The sequence below is a fragment of the Bacillus rossius genome, chromosome 5 (genome assembly GCF_032445375.1).
Source record: "Bacillus rossius redtenbacheri isolate Brsri chromosome 5, Brsri_v3, whole genome shotgun sequence".
Classification (NCBI taxonomy): domain Eukaryota; kingdom Metazoa; phylum Arthropoda; class Insecta; order Phasmatodea; family Bacillidae; genus Bacillus; species Bacillus rossius.
The window spans coordinates 36,747,039-36,770,123 of NC_086333.1; the positions used below are offsets into that span (position 1 = coordinate 36,747,039).

The window sequence follows — 23,085 nt, forward strand, 5'->3', positions numbered from 1 at the left end:
CATGACCACCCCCTGGCGGGACACCCGGGCGCGGAGCAGACGCTGCGTGAGGTCAGACGGACGTTCCGCTGGCCTGGCGACGCGGCAGAAGTAAGACGCTACGTGCGGGCCTGCCTGCGTTGCCAGGAGCGGAAGTCCAGGCGACCCGACGGCAAGGAGCAGCAGGTCCCACGACGGCCCCGGAATCCCTTCCACACTGTGGCGGTGGATATTATGGGGCCGTATCCTCGCACGTCCCGTGGTCGGCGATTCATTGTTGTGGTCACGGATGTCTTCACCCGCTGGGCGGAGGCGTTCGCAGTACCAAACGTGAAGGCCGGCACCGTGATTGCCCTGCTCGAGCGCGAGTTCTTCCCGCGATACGGGTACCCCGCGGTCCTGCTGACGGACAACGGGGTGCAGTTCACGGGGAGAAGCTGGCGAGTGTCCTGCGCGGGTTGGGGGGTGGAGCATCACACGACGCCCACCTACCATCCGCGCGCGAATCCGACCGAAAGGCGGAATCAGGACATTAAAACTCAGCTGCGCATCCGGTTGGACGAGGACCACACCAAGTGGGACCTGCACCTGCCGACGCTGCTGTTTTGCCTGCGCCGTCGGACGAACGCGGTCACGGGCCATTCCCCCGCTGAACTGGTGCAGGGCCGGAACCTCGCCCTGCCCGGGGAAGCGCGCGCAACCCCCGACTTGCACAACATGACCACGGACGATCTGCGCGAAGACGCCCGACGTCGCCAAGCTGACTACCTGACTAGACGTACGCCGCAGACGCACCAGCCCCCAGCACGACTAGAGCCTGGCCAGCAGGTGTTTGTTAAGTGTCATCACCTGTCGGCTGGCGAGCGGGGCTTTTGCGCCAGTCTGGCTCCTAAGTGGGCGGGGCCACAGGAGATCGTAGACAGACTGGGCACCACCTCGTACCTCGTGCGTCGCGCCGACGGACGGACAACTAAGGTGCACAGGGACGACATTCGACTGATAGGCGACCCGCACGACGAGTACGACCACGACGACAGCGGACCAGTGGACGGTGACGAGGCCGAGGATGACGTCACCGAAGGTGTACTGGCCGACCTCGGCGCCCCTGTGGTGGTACCGCCGGAGCCGGACCTGGGACGTCGACGGGGACACGCCCACCCCAGGTCACTGCGGGGGGTTGGCAGGGACGTTGACAGGGACAACGACACACGGGACGGGACCGATGACAACGTCGCAGTAGGAGTCCTGGTCGACCTCGATGACCCCGTGGTGACGCCACCGGAACCGGATCAGGGACGTCGACGGGGACACGCCTACCCCGGGTCACGGCGAGTGGCAGGCGAGAACGCTGACGGGGACGGTGACACACGGGACAGGACCGATGACAACGTCGCAGTAGGAGTCCTGGTCGACCTCGGTGACCCCGTGGTGACGCCACCGGAGCCGGATCAGGGACGTCGACGAGGACACGCCCACCCCAAGTCACTGCGGGGGGTTGGCAGGAACGTTGACAGGGACGACGACACACGGGACGGGACCGATGACAACGTCGCAGTAGGAGTCCTGGTCGACCTCGATGACCCCGTGGTGACGCCACCGGAGCCGGATCAGGGACGTCGACGAGGACACGCCCACCCCAAGTCACTGCGGGGGGTTGGCAGGAACGTTGACAGGGACGACGACACCTGGGGCACGACACATGGACGGGCCCCCACGACGACACCGACTCAGCCTCCTACGGGGGGACAGCAAAAGGGGAACGGTGGTTGGCAACTGGCAAGAGGGGGCGGGGAACGGACGCCCGTCAGAAGGGGCGGAAGGGGTCCGCGTGGCGCAAGCATGGCAGAGCTGGAGCGCTTTGTGGACCGGGTGCTCCCGCCTGATGACGTCAGCGCCTACGCCAACGACACTGATGGACCGCTCATCGAGGACGTAACACATGACAACACTGCTCAGGGCGACCTGGTCGACCTGAGTGAACCAGTGGTGACGTTGCCGGAGCCTACCCAGAGACGTGGACGGAGGTACGTCCACTCCTGGGAACGGCGGGTGACGGGGACGGACGTGAGCAAGGACGTGACAGACGGGGTAACGGTCCGGCTCCTCAGTGGGGAGGGCGATGTCGACAGGGCCCAGCAGGTGGTCCTGGACTTGCCTTCCGGGGAGCCGAGGATGACCGCTCACGCGGGGAGGGGACCGGCGTTGCGCCGGTCCACGCGTGAGAAGACGGCCCCCCACTACCTCCGGGACTACGAGTGGGGGAGTCAGCGCAAACCCCGCGACGTAAGACAAACGACCGACGGGGGGTTACGCTGCAGCGTGATGCAGCTCCTGCCCCAGTTTGCCCGACCCGGACGGAATGACGTGACGAGCTCCGACGACCAGACAAGTGGCCGGACGCGGACGCAGCTGCCGGTCTAGGTCGGCGTCGGGGGCCAGGACGGCCTCGGGAGAGGGGGGGCATATGACGACAGTCGTCGTACCCTCCCAGATACAGAGGCCGTACCTGGCCACCGACGCGGGCCTGAGGGGGCCTATTTTCCCCCCCAGTGAACCCCAGTGTGTGCGACGGCCAGGGACGCACCCGCGTGCGCCCTAGCATGCCAACGAGTGTTTTTTCTATGTGACTTTATCTTTTATTTCAGTGTGTATATATTTGTAAACGATTAAGGGATTTGAATGTGTGTAATTAACTTATTTTATTTATTATTCATTGTGCAAGTTCGCTGTGTAATTAATGTCTCGTGTATGTCTTTGTAAATAATTCAATAACTTTTTCTGAAGTGTTTCGCCGTAGTATGTAATTGCAGCCTGGCGCGCCGCGGGACGGAGCTCTCTCCCACGCCGGCCGATTTTCCCCTCCCTCCCCGCCACCCGCGGGCGCCGGCCCGCGGGCGAGCGGGGAGAGGCAGTCGCGTCCTGGTCTCGAGCGGAGACAGACGTGTTCGTTGCTCCGCGAGCCGCGCACGTTGCGCTCGGGATTGAACGTTCGCTCAGTCCGCAGTCGGTCACGGCAGCTGAGCTGCCACCGCGAATCAGCTTAGCATTGTTAACTTACGAGTCATCGGGAGACGTGTCTAGCGGGCAGTTTCTACAACGCGAACGTGGTGCTTCGAGTCTCTGAACTTTTCGCCGTCCACGGAACATTACGTAACGGGCCGCGTATGTACAGCGTTCCGTCTTCGGGCCCTTTCTCACTGGGTCAGCCTAGCATTAATAAACTTTACGATTCGCGCCGAAACGTATTTGAGAACCGCCCCGTCATCAGGGAGTCCGTGTCGCCGTGGTAGGGCACTTGTTCCGCGACGGTTCCGCCAGGCTGCGGCAGGACTTTATAAGCGTTAATAAAAGACGGCTCGTGAAATTCGTTAATGCCGTGTTCTGCTTGCGACAACCTACCAACATTCCTCGCAATCACTTCACTCTCCCTCCAGGTCCCGCCTTTCCCGGTCCCGGCCACGTTGGCCTGGACCCACACCTCTCCGACGAGGGCAGTACGGGCATAACAGGACATTTATTTCAACGGGAAAACGGGGACCTGAAGCCGAGGGACGTCAGTAGCTATACTTACCTAATATAACCAACCATCTACAATGTTTTAAAGTATTTTTAATTACTTCTTGCTATTTTTAAGAAAAGAAGGCTTGCCAACGTGAGTATTCGGGTATGTCCAGAAAGATGTGTGAATCGTAGGCTTCCCCCTTAACGCCGCATCAGTGCACAACATGAAAATTAAAAAATTCAATATCTCCTAAAGTATTTGGAATTTCTGATCTCCGCCGGGTTTAATGAAAAGAGGAAGTTAAAGAGCACAGAATAAAGGTATTTTCGGATTTTTAAATTTTTTTTAAAAAAAATCGCCAAAAAATGAATATTAAAAAATTCGATATCTCCAAAAGTAATTGGAATTTTTTATCTCCGCAGGCGGTTCTGAAAAGAGGACGTAAGATAGCATATAATGAAAGTTATTTCATATTTGTACGATTTTTTTTGGCGCTAATCCGTACAATACAGATTTACCAGAAGTACTGTTGGTAATGCCATTATGTCAGAATTTATCTGGTAACAAAGTTATTCAGGGAAGGTTTTCAATTACAATGCTAAAAATGGTTACTATACTAAACACAAAAAAGATATAAGATAACTTTAACTATTACCTTGTACTTCATATAACCACTAACAATAAAACCAATATTCTATCATTAATCATTGTACATAGGCACTTGTAAGAAAACACTTGATCATCTTGTACGGGGCTTACCTCTGGAAATTAATATTTTTTTGTTGTAAATCCTTCCAAATTTATTTTTTATTTATTAAGGACACCTGTAGTAACACCCCTATATACCATTTGTATCACTTCCAGCGGCAAAAAGTGATGTAAAAAATTAATGTTTGTGATAAGTTCGTTAAAACCACACTTTGGAGGCCCTGGAGAGTCTCGGGACAGCCTAAGTTTCACCCCCATAGATCGACATGCCCTTCGGGCTGGTTCGTACATGTTCGGTTTTTTTTTTATTTGTACGTTCAAAACAAACATTGCATTATTGATCAAAAAATTGTTGACTAATGTTATTTTATATTTTTTTAAGAGTAAAACACATGTACACAAATATTTCCTTGTTACTAATTATGAGATTTTCAGGTAAGTTATTGAGCTATTTCTGTTTGATTTGTTAGGAGATTAGTTTTGTCCGTTTACAAGTTAACATTGCTTGTGTTATTCTTGGCAAGTAATCATTTCTTATATAAATTTTTGTACACTTTAGGCTTATCTTTTTTAAATTTTAGGTAGCGTGTGGAGATTTCATCTTATGTTCATGAGCGCACAACGTATAAAATCATAAGAAATGTTTTCTGGTGGTGTGTAGCAGTTAACCGCATTTAAGTAAAAATATTTTAAATAATTGTTACCAGAGCTGAATTACATTCAGGTGAGTGCACTTAATATAATTTGGGGTATTGCAGGAAAAATTATAAATTCCTAAAGTGTTTTTTACTTCCTGACATGTTTAAAATTATTATTCTCTATGAGGGTTGTTTGATACTGCAAGTAGTTTATCATGTTTAACATGTGGATATGTTAGGATTATTTATTACAAATCTGTAATATTGAGATACTGCCCTTGGGTTAGCTGGATTAAAAATACAGTGAAATTTGTTAGGTTAGTAACATTATACGTACAGTGATTCTAAGTACAGTGGAATTTACATTTGGTTAGCTTAGGATAGCGCCAATTAAAAATTCTGTAAAATCAATTGAACGGTTGGATGTTACTAACATTATCTAACCAACCAATATACATTTTACAGTGTTTTTTTAGGTTATTATCTCACGTTGCTGCTTTTTGTATGCAAAATAAACTTTGGACACTTTTTTTTTAACTTTAAATATGTACCTGTATTTACTCTGAAAAAAGTTTTTCTAAATTCAGACTGGTTTTTGAGAAATCACTGTTTATAGGTTACATTACATTACCTGTGCAGTAAAGGGCCTGTAACCATGTTGTTCTTTAATTGAGTTGCAGATCCTGTTGTTTTTCATACACAAATTGTATATTTTTTATTTGGATATTGCAATGCAGTAACGTAATTTAACACTTTAAAAAAGTTATGTGACTCCTTATTGTGCATTCCAAACCCAAAGCATCAGTCCTTGAGAGCGATATTTTTTAGCAGCTGATAGGTGCAAAATTCTGATTTTTTACGTGAGACAACACATAACCTGACATATAAAATAAATTTTCATTTTGTAATAAATGATTCCTTTTATAACGTCAGGTTACATGCTATTGCAGGTAACTAATCTGCACTTTGCGCCTCCATACTGCTATAAAAAATCCCTGTCAAGGGTTGGCGTTTTGGTTTGGATACACATTAGAGACTCGTAACTTTTTAAAAACTATTATTTACGTTTCATTAGGTTATAATATTCAAATAAAAAATATATAAATTCTTATATATATGGAAAACCACAGGATCTGCAATGCAATTAGAGGGAAAAATGGCGACAGCTGCTTCACTGCATAAGCTATCTAGTGTGCAAAATGTGATTTCTTGAAAACCAGTATAAATTAAGAAAAGCTGTTTACAGTTTTAATAGAGGAAGGTTTTTAGTGTCTGAAAAGGTATTTTCAAAATTTTATAATTTTTTTTATGGATAAGCAGCAACAAAAGAAAATTACCTTTTTTTAAATTTAGCTAACCAACCATTCACATGATTTTACAAATTTTGTATTGTTTATACTTACCTGCTTTAACATTAAACTACTGTTAAACAATTTATTTCAATTTTTTAAAAATATCTTTGGGAATTAGCGCAGTATAATCGAAGACGTTTACTGTATTGATGATTGATTTACTTTATTGATGCACAACGAAGTTGTATAATTGTTAGATTGGTTAAGCAAATTCAAGCATCAAGGGTACTGATCAATGGTTTTTAACATTATATTTTCTTAATGAGTCCATTGGTAAAATGTAAAAACACTGGAATGGCTAAATTTCCATCGACTGCTTATGTTTTTTTCCGCATGCTCACTTGAAAACAATTACAGGGTTATACTGTAGTTCACAGTTGCAATACTTGGTTAGGTTAGTTACATAAGTGCTGTTAAATCATGAAAATGGTTAGGGAAAGGTAACTTCTTTATAACTACTGTAAAATGGTGTAAGCTATTATTCTTTAGGTAAGTTTACCTAGACTTTAAAAATAATTTATTTGGCGAAGTACATAGTACTAAGAATTACTATTTATCAAATTTGGTTTGTGTGGAAAAGTTGTTACTCTAGGAAATTTCTGAATCCATCTTTGTAGGAATATAAACTAATATTATTAGAAACAAAAAAAAAAAAACAATGTGTGGTATATTTTAATTTTCTAACACCCTCTGAACTCTGCAGTTATGCGATTACCGATAATAATTGTAAATCATTGCAATATACATCCGACACATTTTGTAGTGATTTCACAACTGTACTATGAAGTAATGCCATCGACTGCTGCAAAATAACATGCTGACATCTTTTCTCGTGTAGGCATTTTGTTGATACAACTAAAATATGAGCATATAGGATATATATAGAATCTTACAAATTTTGGTAACCTACCTACTAATACTCTCCCCAAAGACTTTGGTTTGATACTTAAAAAAAAAAAAAAAAAAAAAAAAAAAAATGAACTGCTCATGTAACATGCATTACGTGAAATTAATTCTTTTTGTAAACATTTTGCTTGAGTCAAAGCCTAGATTTGCTTAAGCTAATAACAAGCAATTACATCACTTGAGGCCCTGAGAAACATACTTCTAAAATTGTGTAGTTACTTGGATTGTTAAATACCTAGTTTTTCTGCAATAATGGGCACAAGAGCAATAGAATTATGTTTTTCATATAATTTTTTTTCACATAAATGAGTTTTTGTCAAAAAGTATTTGGAAAAAAATTACTGTTTGAAAGGACAAAGAAAAATGTTAATTGTAGTACATAAATGAGAATTTACCAAAATATTGAGGGCCTGTATTACCACCTCCTGATAAAGTTCTGGATATAACTTATCAGCACGATAGCTCTAAAATCCGTATTACGACCTGCTGATATCGCCTATCTACCTGACAAAGTTCCTGATAAGTTGTCAGGTACTTCGACTACCTGATATATCCCTATCAGCAAGTTAAAAGAAGTAGCTGATGACAATGGCGGCACGTAGGAGACGTATTATTATTGATAGCGATTCCGATGATGAATTATTTTTGGATGACATGCTTCAGCATGTAAGAAGCGCAAAGAAAATTAGAGATCGACCCGATAATCTTGAAGAATGGAGTGAAGAGGAGTTCTTTATGCGCTTCAGGATAACCAAGCAAACAACACGCCATTTGATGATTGAAATCAACGACTTTATTAAATTCCGCACCGACAGGTAATTAGCTCCTAGTTTTGTGTGAATGAAAATGGACGAAACATCTTGTTTAAATTTAGATGTTTGAGTTGGGCTATAGGATCATTTAATAGTAACCTAACTATGTTTATAGGTTAAGGCCCTGGGTGTTATGAAAAATAAATTTAAAAAAAAAAACTTAAAAACAAGCCATGTCCACAAACGGCTTGACGTAATTAACGTGACTTAAATTACACAAGAAAAATCGTCTATCCTTAATCAGTGCATATGTAAACACAGTTAGCTTTTTTTTTTTTTTAGCCAATCATGTACAATTCACATACAGAAATGATTCTGGAAAGACAAAAATTTATCATCTGTTGTTTACTCTACCCCTACAGTGAAACAACAAACTGTGAAACAAAACAATATCTGTCACATAAGTTATTTATATAAAGTAGACAGGAATTTATTTACTTATTTTTTTTTTCAAACCTATTGGCTAGGGTCACGAGCCAGAGGTCACATACAATAGCAGCACATAGTGATTGACAGGCATTAGAAATGTCGTGTATGATAGTTTATAAATGACCATCTCTAACGCCACATGCAAATAATGACTGAAATAATGCCATGGATGTCACACAAAATATTAGTTGGAGACATAGCCGTTCAGTCGTAGGTATTCATTACAAGAAAACTATTTAATAGAAATACATGCCGTCAACCTAACAATATACTTTTCTCAGCATCGTTAAATTGTTCTTTTTCCGAACAATTCTGATATATGTACACACACACACATTTACAGACCCCCAAAAAATATCATGTTTTTTTTTTTTTTTTTTTTTTTTTCAGAAATTCTGCAATATCACCCACCAACCAACTTCTGCTGACGTTACGCTACTATGCGACAGGCGGAACACTCACTTCTGTGGGAGATTTTGCTGGGGTACATAAGACCACAGCTGGTAGGGTGGTCAAACGCGTTAGTGAGGCAATTGCGTTTCTGCGACCCCAGTATATTAAGTTGCCGCAGACAGAAGAAGAAATAGAGCAAGCACAAGTGAGTTTCTTCCAAATAGCAGCTTTTCCCAGAGTTGTTGGGTCCATGGATTGCACACATGTCAAAGTGAAATCTCCAGGTGGTGACATGCCTGAAGAATTCAGAAACAGGAAAGGTTACTTTTCCATAAATGTTCAGACGGTATGCGACTCAAAACTTAAAATAAGGGACATTGTAGCACGTTGGCCAGGGTCAACACATGATGTTACCATTTTTAATAATAGTGTGTTGAAGGCAAGGCTTGAGAGAGGAGATTTCAGAAATGGTGTAATCATCTGTGATTCTGGTTATGGCCCCAGCTTACATCTCCTTCCTCCTTTTCGAAATCCCCGTACTCCTGCTGAAAATCTCTACAATGAAGCTCTGATTAGAACGAGAAATACAGTGGAAAGACAGTACGGAGTGTTGAAAGCTCGCTTTCCTGTACTTGCACTAGGCATACAGTTACAACTTGAAAATGTTCAAGCTGTAATTGTAGCATGTGCAGTGCTACATAACATTGCCATTGACAGTAATGAACCTGAACCACCAGTTGACCTTGCTGTTCAAGCAAGGGTTATCCGAGCCATTGAGGATGGGGATATACCTTTGCTTCAAGAAGTTGGTGGTCCGGAAGCTGCAAGGCAGACATTTGTTCAATATTTTGAAGGTCTGAGATGAGCTTTTGTTATTATGTTGAAGAGCAGTGCACACCATATTGCATTTTGTACTAGGTTAGCTACAGTTAATAGTGTTCAGTTTTATAATTCTTGATTTGCATGGAATATTTTCTTCCATAGATTTTTTTTTTCACTTACTGTAGTCTGTTTTGAAACAATTGCTGTAAAATTTAGTCATCCAGTCTTAAGTAACTTCATTGTTAAAGTTAATTGCACACTTTAAAACGGTGCTACTTTAATTTTAGAAGGCTGTTTTATTGGTTTGCCTGCAAAGTATGTTGCTGAACTTCAGGTAATATAAGCATTTATTTTTGTCAATGAAAATTGTAATTTTCCACCCAATCTTATCTCAGGACCATATTACAGTCTATCAGTTGTATGATATTTTTGTTAAATGTGAGGCATGGGTGTCAGCTGGCTTATTTAAATAAAATGTAGCCACTACTTCAACTTTTTAACCTTATAAAAAATTGCTGTATGAACTTAAATAAATTATAATTTTGTTAAAGATCAGACCAGTGGCAGTGAGAAAAGTTCTAGTGCACCATCAATCATCCATAAGCTAAGTTTTGTTAGTTAAATTTTTGTATTAGACACCGTGATATTTATTTCAAACTTTTTCGAACTGTGGAAGGTGGAATATTGTAGATTCATTTCCATGTTGTTAAATACACATGTTCTTACACAACATGAAGTCATTGTATTCCCACACTCTTTATATTTGCATACATAAGTTTATGTATTCAGGTAGCTATTTAAGTTTTGTTTTGATATACCTAGATAACTGAAGTTAATAACTGAACAATTAAGACTGTTCTGTACCATGTAGAATTTGTGAAACAAATCTTTTATGTCAATTGCTATTTAACGTATCTAGTAAGCAGCATAATTTGTTAATGTGTTAAGTTATTGTTGTAATAATGTTTCTTTTCTTGCAGTGCATCAATTTTTGTGGGTACAATACCTTTGAACAGTTGGAAAACTTGTGAACCTCCCATTTCTGATTGCAAGTAATAGTACATTTTGAAGCCACTAGTAGAAAGTATTAGCATCCAAAGTAAATTTTTCACCTTTTAAAAGTTGTAAAAAGAAAGATTGCTATGGGGACATAAGCAAATCAACCGATATTAAATTAATGCCATAACAGCAATATTTATGTAAGTGTTATTCAAATTAGGCTATGTAACAACCAAAAATTTTGTTATCTGGATTTGATATGCTTCCTCTGCCACAAATTTCAGTTATGTCAGAATTTCGACAAAGTAAAACCAAACTTCATTTTTCTGTATTTCAGAAATCTCTAGAAGTTCATATTTTTTGTGCTTTGTTCGTGTGATGGTAACTTGTGTTCTATGAATGTGACATTAATTATAAATTACCTTGTGTTAACTAGTTGGTATCACATTGGACATTGATTTGTTTTTGCATTTGTTCCATGTTACCATAACTACTTTAAAAAATATTTTAAATTTTATTCCTGATGTAAAGCATACTATAAATGAGTTTGTGATATTTATTATGTGCAAATCAATTACCTAAGTAGAGAAAATATATACTTTAACAATCTATTTATTATGTTATTATATTGTGAATAATGGTTATGTTGGCTAGTAAGAAATGATATTGTCCCATTTCAAGGTTGAGTTGTGTTTTTAATGTGATGATATTGTAGATTTAATTTCATTGTAATTAATGTATTTTGTATGATTTATTTTCATGTGTATGGTAAAAGTCATATCAAAACTCAAAATTTCTATACCTGCATGTTTTGGCTTTGTTTAAAATGAGACTGTTATGAAAGTTATACATCTTATGCTCCATGGTTATTGTGCAGAAAAATTCAACAGACCTTCTCAAAAGGCATTTATCAAATCTTATGGATGCAGGAGTTCATTTCTTGTTAACATCAGACTTTTAATTTACATAATGCTTTTGGTAAAATAACCTATTAGAAAAAATATTGGATTAATAAATATTTGGATCAGCAAACATGTACACCACGACAGTTAAATGTGTATACAATAGCTACTTTCCGCCTCGTCAGGGGTGTATGTGTGTTAGTGAGGCGGGATGATAAGCGCGACGCTCGATGGTATTTCTAGCGCGGTATCGCCTCTAAGCGCAAGGCTCTGAACTGGCGCGCAGTCTTCTCGTCGTCAATTGATAACTGTGAAATTTGTGCGGTGACCGTATTTTTATATTACGGGGAAATGAAGATAAAGGTGTAATGCAAGCCCCTTAAGTGCTTTCAAGAATCTGTACCACTTGTTTTACACCTAAAAATTACTCTGAAAACATGCGTTTCAGCCATTTTAACTCTTCTAGAAATACAGTTTAAAAACATTATCCAAAACTAAAAGTACTTTTCGGGCCTCAGCGAACTCTTAAATGCTATTCGTAAATAGGCCCCACTCGGATATCTTGAGTAGTTTTGAAATCGCGTTGTTTTTCCTGAAGCTCTGCATACCGTGTGTGTGACCAGGTAGGCGGGCCCCTTAACAGTCCAATTAACAGAAATCCAAGAGAAGCAAGTGTAAATGCATACGAAAATTTACACATTGTGTTTAGGTCACCACACTTCTACTTGCATCTATTTCATCCAATGTGGTAGTAAGGAAGATAAAAATAAAGTGCACTTATAACCTTATATTTTAATTGATAAACAAAATATTTACATAAATAAAGTTTATAATGTTTTGTTACATAAAAAAATTAAACAAAAGAGATGTTAAGCACCAATTGTAGTTTTTGTTTTATTTTTTCAAAACAGAATGCTGCACAGACGAAGCCAATCACTTTCAAATTTTTTCTCACTCATTCAACTCGTACATCTGTCAGTCAAGAATTGCTCGCACCTCGGGCGATGAAAATAAACGCAAAATAACATAGGTTAAGCCCTTCAGTAACATTATACTGTAAGTGCACGAAATCAGTGCAGCCTCAAACCTGGCCGCACCCAGCGAAATGGAATTTTGCCATGAGCCAAACGCTGACGTCGGTAGCCGCAATTTTTAGTTAAATGTCCAAAAAAAAAAAAAAGATTAATTTATTATCTTTGGCATGGCTCTCGCTACCGACGTTAAATTTGCCCTCCTTAAAATCTCTACATCTTGGGTAACGCGCCCTCCTGGTGCAGCGATCGACAGATGACTGGTGAAGTCATGGCACTGGTTCCTTCACGCAGGAAAGGCAGTCACATGACCTCACCGACCTATCACATACACTCTTCATTCACACTTACAATTACAAGCCAATCAGAACACAGAACATATACACTGAAAACCATTTTAACACATAGAAACAGGGGATTCACTTTCTCCTACTCTCTCCAACATCATCGGAGAGTAGTTCTCTCCGAGTTCCCACGCAGTGACAAGATATTGTTACAGTCTCTCTCTTACTGGGGAATTACAGTTTCTATCTCACTCACACTCGTAGGTCCCATATACCTGTCTCTTTCTATTACATCCCACACAAAGTCCATTGTTTTAGAATATTATGTAACACGTTAATGAAAGTTAAAAAAAACAACAGTCCTAATACAAATTACTTAACAAAATTAAACTTATTTAGAAAAAACCTGAAAAAGTAGGCCAAAACAGGTAAACAAACATCTAGTACGACTTATTTGTGAACAATTACATAATTAATAGTAATGATTGAAAATGTCTGTTAAAATACAAAGTACAGTATTAAAACACACAGCAAGTGCAAATATCAACCCTTAAATACATAAAACCGGTAAAATATTCTTGGAGAGACTTTTTTAAGAAATGTTTACAGGCATGAAAACAATTTAAAAGAAAAATATTTTGCTAGGAGGGCAGGGGTCTTGCAACGTTACAAGTTGAATTAATTTTACATGTTTGAAAAGGGAATGTAAACTGAAGATGGTCACTGTATGAACAGTAGAAAATAAAATTAACACTTATGCTTGTCTTCCATTTCCTGTAAAGTTTTTTTCCTTATCATAATGTCCAACTCAAGTTTCTCTAATACTTTCTTTTTTATCTCCATTTCAATTTTGTGAAGCTTCTCCTCCCTCTCTTCTCTGGCCTCAAACTCTTTTCGGAGTAGCTCCTGCTGACAAAGCGCAAGGTTTCTTTTCTCCGTTGCCCAACCGCTGAGCCGCTCCCCATTCATTGATAATGGCCGGTCATGGAATGCAGGCCGTTTCCTCTGCATACTTCTTGACGCTAAGAAAACAAATCAGTCGTGTTTAATAGCCTAAAATCTTCAGCATTCACAGGTGTTGTTGGAACTTTGAATTAATTAGATGATGTAAATTTCAAGTAATATTTTAAAAGTCAAGAAAAACTGTTGATAATGTACCAGGAAAATAGGCCAAAAAATAATTTGCTTTAAAATGTATTGGTTAGAGCAAACCATTGCAGCATAGAGTAATAATTTAGTAATAATTTTTGACATAAATTAACTTTAACTAAGTCTTTAAAAAGTAGCACTAATGCAGTGATTTATATTTAGGAATAAAATAAGAGTGGGTTAGAGAGTAAACAAAAAAATACTAATGTAAAATTTTTTAAGAAATCTTGAAATATTATAAACATTGTCTATATTACAATAAACAACCTTCTATACATACATACATTTTCATGCATCTGCGTGGAAAAAAGTGTTGCTGGCCAGGCAAGCTTCCCCAGACAGTGCACTGTAATGTGGTTTGTGATAAATTAAAGTTTCTCTATATTATATAACATATCACTAGCCCTATATGACCAGTATCAACTATCTGAACATACAAATAAAGTTTCCCTTCATTAAATCCACATTCTGCACACGGTTTTTGGTATATTTATGAAAAAAATGTTCTATATTTATCCTTAATTGATTTGGTTTCAAGGTGATTTAAACAACTTTTTGGTAAAAATCTAACCAGTAAAGGCCTACATTTATGAACTGACATAATTTTTCATATGAATTAAAACCAGTATTAAGATTTGGTTACTTTCGAAATAGCTGTGTAAAACATTGTTTACTTTATTTAAGGGTAGAGTATGTGAATAAAAAATAATTAAAGATAAAAAAAGTGACCCGAAACTAATAATTCCAGGCTACATAAATTTGATTTCTTAATAATGTATCATAAACTGAAGGAATAGAATATTTGGAAAAAGAATGTAATTTGTTTAAATGTCCAATCTTTTTCCAATATGTACTATTTATTTTGGTTTATGTTGTTTTCTTGTTTTGTATTTTGTGTTCATAGAGGCCAAACTAGACATAATTTGCATACACTATTACTTTTTGACATACATTCACAAATCCCACTACTACACAAACTGAAACATCTGAAGAGAATTGAACCAACACAAAATATTTAAGCCTTAAAAGAAAAAATCTACCCTTTACACAATAAACTTAAATTAAATAAAACCAGTGCAAATTTTTAAACAATTACCATTTGGAGGTAAACGTTCCGATTCATCGTGTGATGCAGCAATTTTCTCCTTCAGTTTACAATTTTTTGCTTTTCTCAGCATGGATGGCTTGTAGGATGACCAGTCATCTGTTTCTGAAAGTAAAAGGTATTATGAACTATATTGTATGTAAGGAATTTTTACTCTATAGTATTTATTATAACCTTGAAAAAAAATGTTCTTTTTAAAATGCATAATTAAAAAATACATGTTAATTTTTTATCAAATACAACTACTCACTGATCTGTATTTGGTGGAAAAGGGGGGGGGGGGGGGAGGGGGGGAGAGATCAACATTTTTAGCTCATCAAGGCATTAAACATTGTATTCTACATATTTTTATTGTGCTACATGTGCAATGATATACTTATTACTTTATCACTGAGTAAAAAAAAAATGAAATACATTTGAGTTTTGTTATCTGAAAATAGTACGTATTCTGAAAATAACAAATTGTATGGTGAATATCAAGAATATGGAAAGGTGTCTGATGCTATATTCTATTCCTTGACAAGCCATACATTTTAACTCTCTCTCTTAGAAAGTAATTGTGGAACTTTGTTAAATATTCAAGATCAGTGTACCATAAACCCTAAGCATCATTGCCTCTATGCACAAGTCAACAAACTGGTGGATAGTGATTTTGAAGATTGCTTAAACATTCTAATTTAAAGTAATGAGCCTGTAGCATGCATACCTGTGTTAAGTCTCACATTTATCCAGTTCAAGAAAGTAGTTACAACATTAGTGTTCTCTTGTAAAAACCATTCTGTCATTGTATGGAATATATTATCCTTCCATGTTGAAATGTACACAATATATAACAATTATGCAATAATTATGATTTGCCCACTATCTTTATATTTTATGTTTTGAAAGATCATCTTAAGGACACAATAAACAAACTTGATAGTAATTCATTAACATACACATTTAAAAAACAGCAGAGACCATGTTAATATATTTTGTTTTAAAATTCACGTATAATTAATTATTTTAAAAATTGAATATAAGTTTCTATTAGTCGTAGTACACAAGAGGGAACATGGTTACAGCCATTAAAAAAAAAACTCCTAAGTAATATAGTGTAAGGTCATAGGCCTGCCTGCCTGCCTGCCTACCCACAAGTATGTATAACATTTGTTTTTCTTAACTGATTAAGAGTATTGTGTTAAATGGGTATAAATTTGAGTATATTTACAATATAAAATAATTGCAATTTATTACAATCTTGCCATGTTGTGCATTTTATTTCAATACTTTTCCAAACATCAAGAAGCTCTGTGAAACTGACACAGGTATAATCAATTTTGACATTTGGTGAACTAGTTTTAAATAGGCTTTTTTCAATACTTTTTGTTGTTTTTGTAACAATTCATGTACATGCCATCTCAGTGCATGGTAACGGACGTTTCGGACATGGGCGGTGAAGTAAACTAGCAAGGAAAGTCGGACAGGCCATGTTAAAACATACATAATTTTAATTGTTTACGTACTAGCTTTTAATCCAATTGCCCAGTATGTGTATATCCTGAAAAAGCCACAAAATTGTTTCTTTAGTAGTAATTTATGTAGGCCTAATCATTATGGATGGTAAAGTGTGTTAATCGCCAACCATGTGACCGTACAGGCATAGTTATCACTTTACCTTAACAATAAGTGTAAATTGAACCTGCATAAATAAAAAAGAAGGGAACTGAAGAAAATGATTTATTATCTTTTAATTTTGCACGGTAAGAACTTTGTAGCCTGTCGGACCGGCACTTCAATACCATCTCGTATGAACCCAACATTAGAACCCTGAGAAAAGAGGCTGTAGCAACGTTAGGGTAATTTGACTGATAAAAAGATGACCCCTTACAGTAGACTCACACATTTCTTTCATGTTTCAAAAGTACCTTTACTGACTTTTTTATTTTTCATTGGCCTGAATATGCTTTATTAAAGGAAAATACAAAATACTACTTTCATTTTGATTTTAAATAATACATCAAGGGAAAGTGTTGTTAGTAATGAATAAGACAAACTTAAGACTTACCTCTCTCCGAATTTCCTGTGGCAGAGATGACTGACGCAGTTGCCAATGTACTATCAGGTACACCTGCAAGTAAAATGGAAAAAAGAAATGCATCAACCAAGGATTTAAAGAGACAAAAACATTGTTATTAAATTATAAGCAATGAACTTCCTAAATGTTTTTGTGTAGACGCCATGAAAAATTTTTTTTATTTTTTACATTGAAATTTTTCTAAATTTATACTTAACTGAATTTGGCCCATCCTTCCCTGATAAATGAAATACTATATGAATTTTAAAATGTAGGACAAATATTGTGACTTAAATATATATAATATTTACAGATCAGACCAGAAATCTTGCAGAATTTCCCATTAAATTGGTTTATGTACAAGGATATTGTGTGTTTCCTGAAGTACATCATTTTAATGGAATTCAACTTTCAAAAAGCTTCAGTCTTTGACATCCTAAAGCAGCTGTTTCTGATTGCATTCTGTAATAATTTCCGTGGTTACGGACTCAATAAGACTACAATCCCATAAGAATATGAGGATGTATCATAGTGTGATAACTCGCTGCTGTTACTTTGTACTGTATCTGTCTTTGTTTATACTGTATGACTCAAAACTTACAAGCTCTATATCTCAGGCTTCTTTTATTCATTACGATAGTGTTTAGTAAATTAATTAATAAATAAATACCTTGCAGTTCCACAGTTTCGTAGTAATCTTCCTCTCGTAAATGTTCCCAGCATGAAGCTTTTTCTGCAATTTCCTAGTTTAAATAATAATAATAAAAAAAACTTAAATTAATGCATTGTTACATAATCCACATAATATAGTATACTGAACACTTTGATATACATTGAGATGGGCCTAATTTGGCAAACAAGTGTGATATAAGAATTTTGGTATTTTAATTCATTAAGGTAAGTGTTTTGCAGTTTCAGATGATTAATAATTAAATTAAATATGTAAATGTGCAATCTTAAATACGGGTAATAAATACTATGCATAGTGAGAAGCAAATATAACGGTGGGAATCACGCTGCTACATGATAAGCCGAAGAGTCTGCATTATTCGTGGAGAGGAAGCTGCAGTGGCCACGAGGAAAAAACGGACCAGGCAAGATTGGGCAGAGTAAATTTAAAAGCTTAAAGCAGCAGTCCAGTAGAGTTATGCAAGTCTTTTGACATAGCGAGAAGTAACTGTTAGCAACGGCCAATGTGGGGTAGCGAAGGTGAACTTTACATGCATGTAAGGAGGCTAATAAAAATAAGATAAACTTTACAATTTGGCAAGGTAACTACCGAGTTGCGCTACTTTCCTGTGACCAATAACACAAAAATTATTTGTTGCATTTTATTCTAAATTAACTAGCAGCGACATTTCAGAAAAACAGACACACAAGAGGATGTCACAACAATATTGGAGTTCAATAAAAATGCTCGTTTTCAGAATGTTCTCAAAAATCAAGCACTACTTAGTACGTTATGCTTCCTTGAAATATTAAAATCTGTCACACCGAAGGATAGTATCAATACACACTAGGCTATTTAAAAACTGTCTACCTCAAACGGAACAGTTGCTACAGCTGAACAGATAGTTAAAATTTTTTCTAAAACGTAAGTACTTTTCAGGTTATATACATACAATAACAAGTTTCCAAAGACATTCAAACTGCAATGTTAAAAGAAATGTATAAATATTAGACTAAATGAACTTTTACATATAGCAAACACTTAAGACCACTTTATAAAATTTTCAGTATTGCTTCACACTCATTACCTTGTTCTTAGGGATAGCTGCATTTTTTTTTAACGTACCTCTAAGGTTTCCAAAATTTCTTCCTGCACCTCACCTGGTTCAACAGTTGCTACAGAAACTTGTGCATCGCCTAAAGAAACACAGTCCTTTATTAAACAGCTTATACGTTTCACACCTTTCACACTATTTTTTGGTACTAAACTAAAACTTACATATCCGGTCGCAGTCGAAAATGCTGCTCAATCCGTCAGCAGAAAGCTGGAGGAGTTCTTTTATTTTCTCCAGTACGATGTTATTTTTTATTTCAATTCCTGGTCCGCCTCCAGTTTGCAATAAGGCCTGTCGCCGCAAAGCAGAGTCTTTCCTAGCATCACGTTTGAGGGCTTCGTACTTCTGCCTCAATTCTTTTGTCGTTCTAGACTGGGTCGTGATACTATTATACCTCGTACATATACTGTCCCATGCTTTGTTCTGAAAATTGAAAACATTATACTAGTAACTAAAACACACAACAGCAATCAAAAAAGGAGAATGATGCATTTAAAATTTACATAACTTACTTTTTCCGTCCACTGGACAGCATCAGTTTTTTTGTTTTCGATAATATTTTTTAGTGGACGGATAAGGTCCACCAGTTTTAGGCAGTCTTCGACGCTATAATTCACGGACCTGGTTCGTTTGGTACCTTTGCGATCTATATTTTCAATTTCCATTTCGAAGTGTAAAACTTAACTTATACAAATCAACAACACCGTTTAGAAAAAAGAATAACATTCAGTTACAACACGCTATCAGTATCGCCAAGCTAACGAACACAATTTTTACTAAAATTCGCGTTTTAACGAACAATATCATTACCAACATTCAAAGAATCACACTATAAGTCCCAGATAGCTATTGGGTTGCAATCAGGAGGTCGTAATACGCGACAGTGCCTGATAAGCCAGCAAGAGCTTATCTGGTAGATAGCTGTCAGCTACTTTTATCAGGAGGTGGTAATACAGGCCCTGAATGTATCAAATTTCTAACTAAAATGGTTTTGAAATTAATTTATCATTCTGGTATGCTTAACTTTTTTCTTTGATACATTTATTTATCAGTTTCATTTCTCTTTAGTACAATATAAATCATTTAACTTTGATTTCTTTTTTGTTTCAGGCTTGTGGAGAACAGCTTTTTTTTTATCTACTCTGTGGCTGGCCAATGTAAATAAGCAATGATTTCATGAATGCAGCGAGAGAGTTTATTTGATGTATTTTAAAATCACTGATAATATTTATTGATGTATTTTAAAATCACTGATAATATTTATTGATGTATTTTAAAATTACTGATAATATTTGTTTTGTGGCTGGAAGATGGTAACCATGGTGACTTGTGCATTTTTATGAAGATTAATAAAAAGCAGTAAAAATTATTAATGGTTGTCAGAAGGAATTTTTTTTTCAATGATCAATCAATCATCTACATTCTACAGTAACAATTTTCCTTAACTCAAATAATATTTCAATACATATCTTATAAAGTATTCATATATGTACAATATAGACCAATTTTGAGCTAGTCTGATATCAGTATATTAGTTATTATGAACATATACTATCAGAACTACCATTTGCATATAGTGCACGTACATACATAACACTAGCCAACAACCATTAAAAAAAACACTACTATATACACTTACATAAAAAAAAATCATAGACAAGTACAGATTATTCACTATTATATTCTAGAGCCAATTCCAATAAGTGTATTATCAATAAAAGAAAATAATTTTTTTTAAAGAACAATATTTCGATATGAAGGAAAATCTGTATTCTGAAGTTCTTGTATATGTTTGGTACCAATCAATGTAAATTAATCAATCTTTGATAAAAAAAAATCCTGAAAATGATTTATAAATTAAAAAAATTATTGCCTACCAGCTCTGGGTTTTGCATGAAGGTTCAACTTCTCTGACTTCTGAGATTACACACAAGATTTTAATTAATAATACTATTGGCTTCATTACTAGATTATCTTTCAACCTGTAATTTATTATTTGAATCAGTTCATTGAACTGAAATATTTGCAGCAATTTCTTTAAATGTTTATGAACTTGGATTATTTAAAATACAAATGTAGGTAGGCTTACTAGGCCTGATTTACATTAATATTTGTGCTAGACTTTGTAATTATTAAAATTTTATTTTCTGCAATGTTCCAAAGAGCATTGCTCTATTTTGGAACAAAACAATTTAATATGACAGTTTGTTACAACACTATTCTTCATAAAACAATGCACATTAGCCTGTATAATATGAATTAGATCTAACATAAGAACTACAAACTGCACATTTGCACTTAAAATATTCATCAAACAGTTAGGGAAAGAGATTAAACATAACATTTAACTCTTAAATCGTCATACTTCATTTTAGTTATCACACTTATGCTTGTATGTGAACGGGATCAGAAATTAGCACTGCAAATGCACTTTTAACACTAATAATTAATTATATCAAACACAAATGATATCAGTAACATCATACTTCATTTTTGGTGTTACAGTAAGCTTCCATAAATGTTTCTTTTTCTCAGAAAACTTTTCATCAGAAAACTTTTCTTGAATTTAAACATTACAATAAATTTTTAAATACCTAATGATTTGTTACATAGCAAACCTTCAAAATATGATTTACTTCCAATTTTTGGATAAATGCTATTGAAGTTTTGCATTGTTTGCCATGGAAAACTATGGAAATAAATAAACAAATAAATAATTAAAAATATAAAGACACAACTGAATCAGCTGTAGTTGAACATACAGAACCAGCGAGGAGAATAAAAATATAATAAAATATAATATGTTAATATGTTCACTAAAGGTATGCAATGGATGGAGGATGCCCTACATTAATAATAATTAGTAACAGAGAACAAAGCAAATTTGTAGAGAAGAGACTTTTAACAGTAGTAGAATAATAAAATTCTGAAAAGGGCTGTTTCAAAAATTGCAAACATTCCTACACATAAGAAGCCCTTAATCTCAAAGACTTCATTCAAAATACTGGTCATTACCTGCTGCTCACGATCTGTAAAGGTAAGGTAATTAAATTAATGGTGGAAAATGTAATAAGCATTAGGTTTGTGGTCTTATAAATGTGGTCATTAGAGGCAAACATTAGGTCTCTGTGTTTAAGTGCTCACTTCTCTGTCACCAAAGTGATCTGGGTTTGATTCTCAGCAGGGTCATTAATGGATCTTTTGATAGTGGGGAACATAGCAAACATTGCAGTGGTTAGTTGGTTTTCAAAGAGTTCTTACGTTACGTCACCCATCCATTCTGTCATATCATTAGCATTTTATAGCCCTTCATTTTTTTGTAATGATCTAGAGGTCACCAAGCTGAAAGCTCAATTAATTTCCTTCATTGACAGATATAAGGGTTGAGGATTTGAAGCAAGCAAGATAAACATTTTAATGTTGCTTGCTTCGTCTTCTATAGAAAATTAAATCTAATATTTTGAATTGCTCCTGTGCTGCACTACTTCTAACTGAGAACGAGTAACCTGCACTTTTTAAGGCATCAAAGAAATTGTTATAACCGATTTCACTGTCTACATATCCCGGAATAGTGTTATCTTTATCACTTTTGGTACAATTTTGCAATTTATCTCTTGCTAGATCAAAAAACGATATCATTGTTCACGTTTTAAAGCTGTAGCTATAGCCCGCGCTTTTCTACTACCGAAGTTACCCGATCGAGCGACGTACTTCGGAACTGTTCGGGCATGTCGATCTATGGGGGTGAAACTTAGGCTGTCCTTGGAACACCATGAAATAGAGTCATAGATGTAATAACAAAAAAGGGGGGGAAATGTGGCCACGTATTTAAATATTTAGAAACAATGTATAACCATAAAACACTTTCCTAAACATTGATCCTATTCACCTCAGTGATTCTATTCACCCCATTCTACGGTAATTTCTTAAATAATTTGGCAAGACATAATCCTAGGGCATTGGGGCAGTAAGAATTTTGCTGTAGTGGTGATCCACCCAGTTTGAGGATAGGAAGGAAGGTAGGAAGCTGAAATGTATGATGCCGTTATACATTTCAGAGTTGAAGATGTATAGTAATAAGGACTGTGCATTGTTCAATAGATGTCGGAGCATGTTGTTGGTAAATATATCCGGTCCGGGGACGGAATCAGTCGTGGTCTGAATACATTATGAGAGTTCCGAAGAAGAGAAGTCATCCAATAGTAATGTACAATCACGATCAATGGATTTATAT

At 37.1% G+C, this 23,085-nt stretch overlaps 2 protein-coding genes across 2 annotated transcripts; one reads left to right on the forward strand and one right to left on the reverse strand.

Annotated features, from left to right (window-relative positions):
• Positions 1-4,905: 4,905 nt before the first annotated feature.
• On the forward strand, positions 4,906-14,298 carry LOC134531701 (putative nuclease HARBI1). The gene is made up of 2 exons (XM_063367514.1): positions 4,906-7,900; positions 8,717-14,298. The coding sequence occupies exons 1-2, from the start codon at positions 7,668-7,670 to the stop codon at positions 9,582-9,584; spliced, it is 1,101 nt and encodes a 366-aa protein (XP_063223584.1). The 5' UTR covers positions 4,906-7,667; the 3' UTR covers positions 9,585-14,298.
• Positions 13,505-19,544, reverse strand: LOC134531702 (fibrinogen silencer-binding protein-like). Its single transcript, XM_063367516.1, has 7 exons — positions 19,364-19,544; positions 19,016-19,274; positions 18,863-18,933; positions 17,738-17,810; positions 17,059-17,121; positions 15,003-15,116; positions 13,505-13,779 (listed from the first exon to the last, which is right to left on the reverse strand). Exons 1-7 carry the CDS (start codon positions 19,514-19,516, stop codon positions 13,505-13,507), a joined length of 1,008 nt encoding a protein of 335 aa, XP_063223586.1. The 5' UTR covers positions 19,517-19,544.
• Positions 19,545-23,085: the final 3,541 nt, after the last annotated feature.

Bases quoted from the DNA above. Each gene is read 5' to 3' on its own strand.
- LOC134531701 (XM_063367514.1), top strand. From the start codon at position 7,668: ATGACAATGGCGGCACGTAGGAGACGTATTATTATTGATAGCGATTCC. The intron at 7,901-8,716 runs GTAATTAGCTCC...TTTTTTTTTCAG, and splicing joins ATTAAATTCCGCACCGACAG to AAATTCTGCAATATCACCCA.
- LOC134531702 (XM_063367516.1), bottom strand. From the start codon at position 19,516: ATGGAAATTGAAAATATAGATCGCAAAGGTACCAAACGAACCAGGTCC. The intron at 18,934-19,015 runs GTAAGTTTTAGT...GTGTTTCTTTAG, and splicing joins TTTCGACTGCGACCGGATAT to GCGATGCACAAGTTTCTGTA. The intron at 13,780-15,002 runs GTAATTGTTTAA...TTGTTTTCTTAG, and splicing joins GGAACGTTTACCTCCAAATG to CGTCAAGAAGTATGCAGAGG.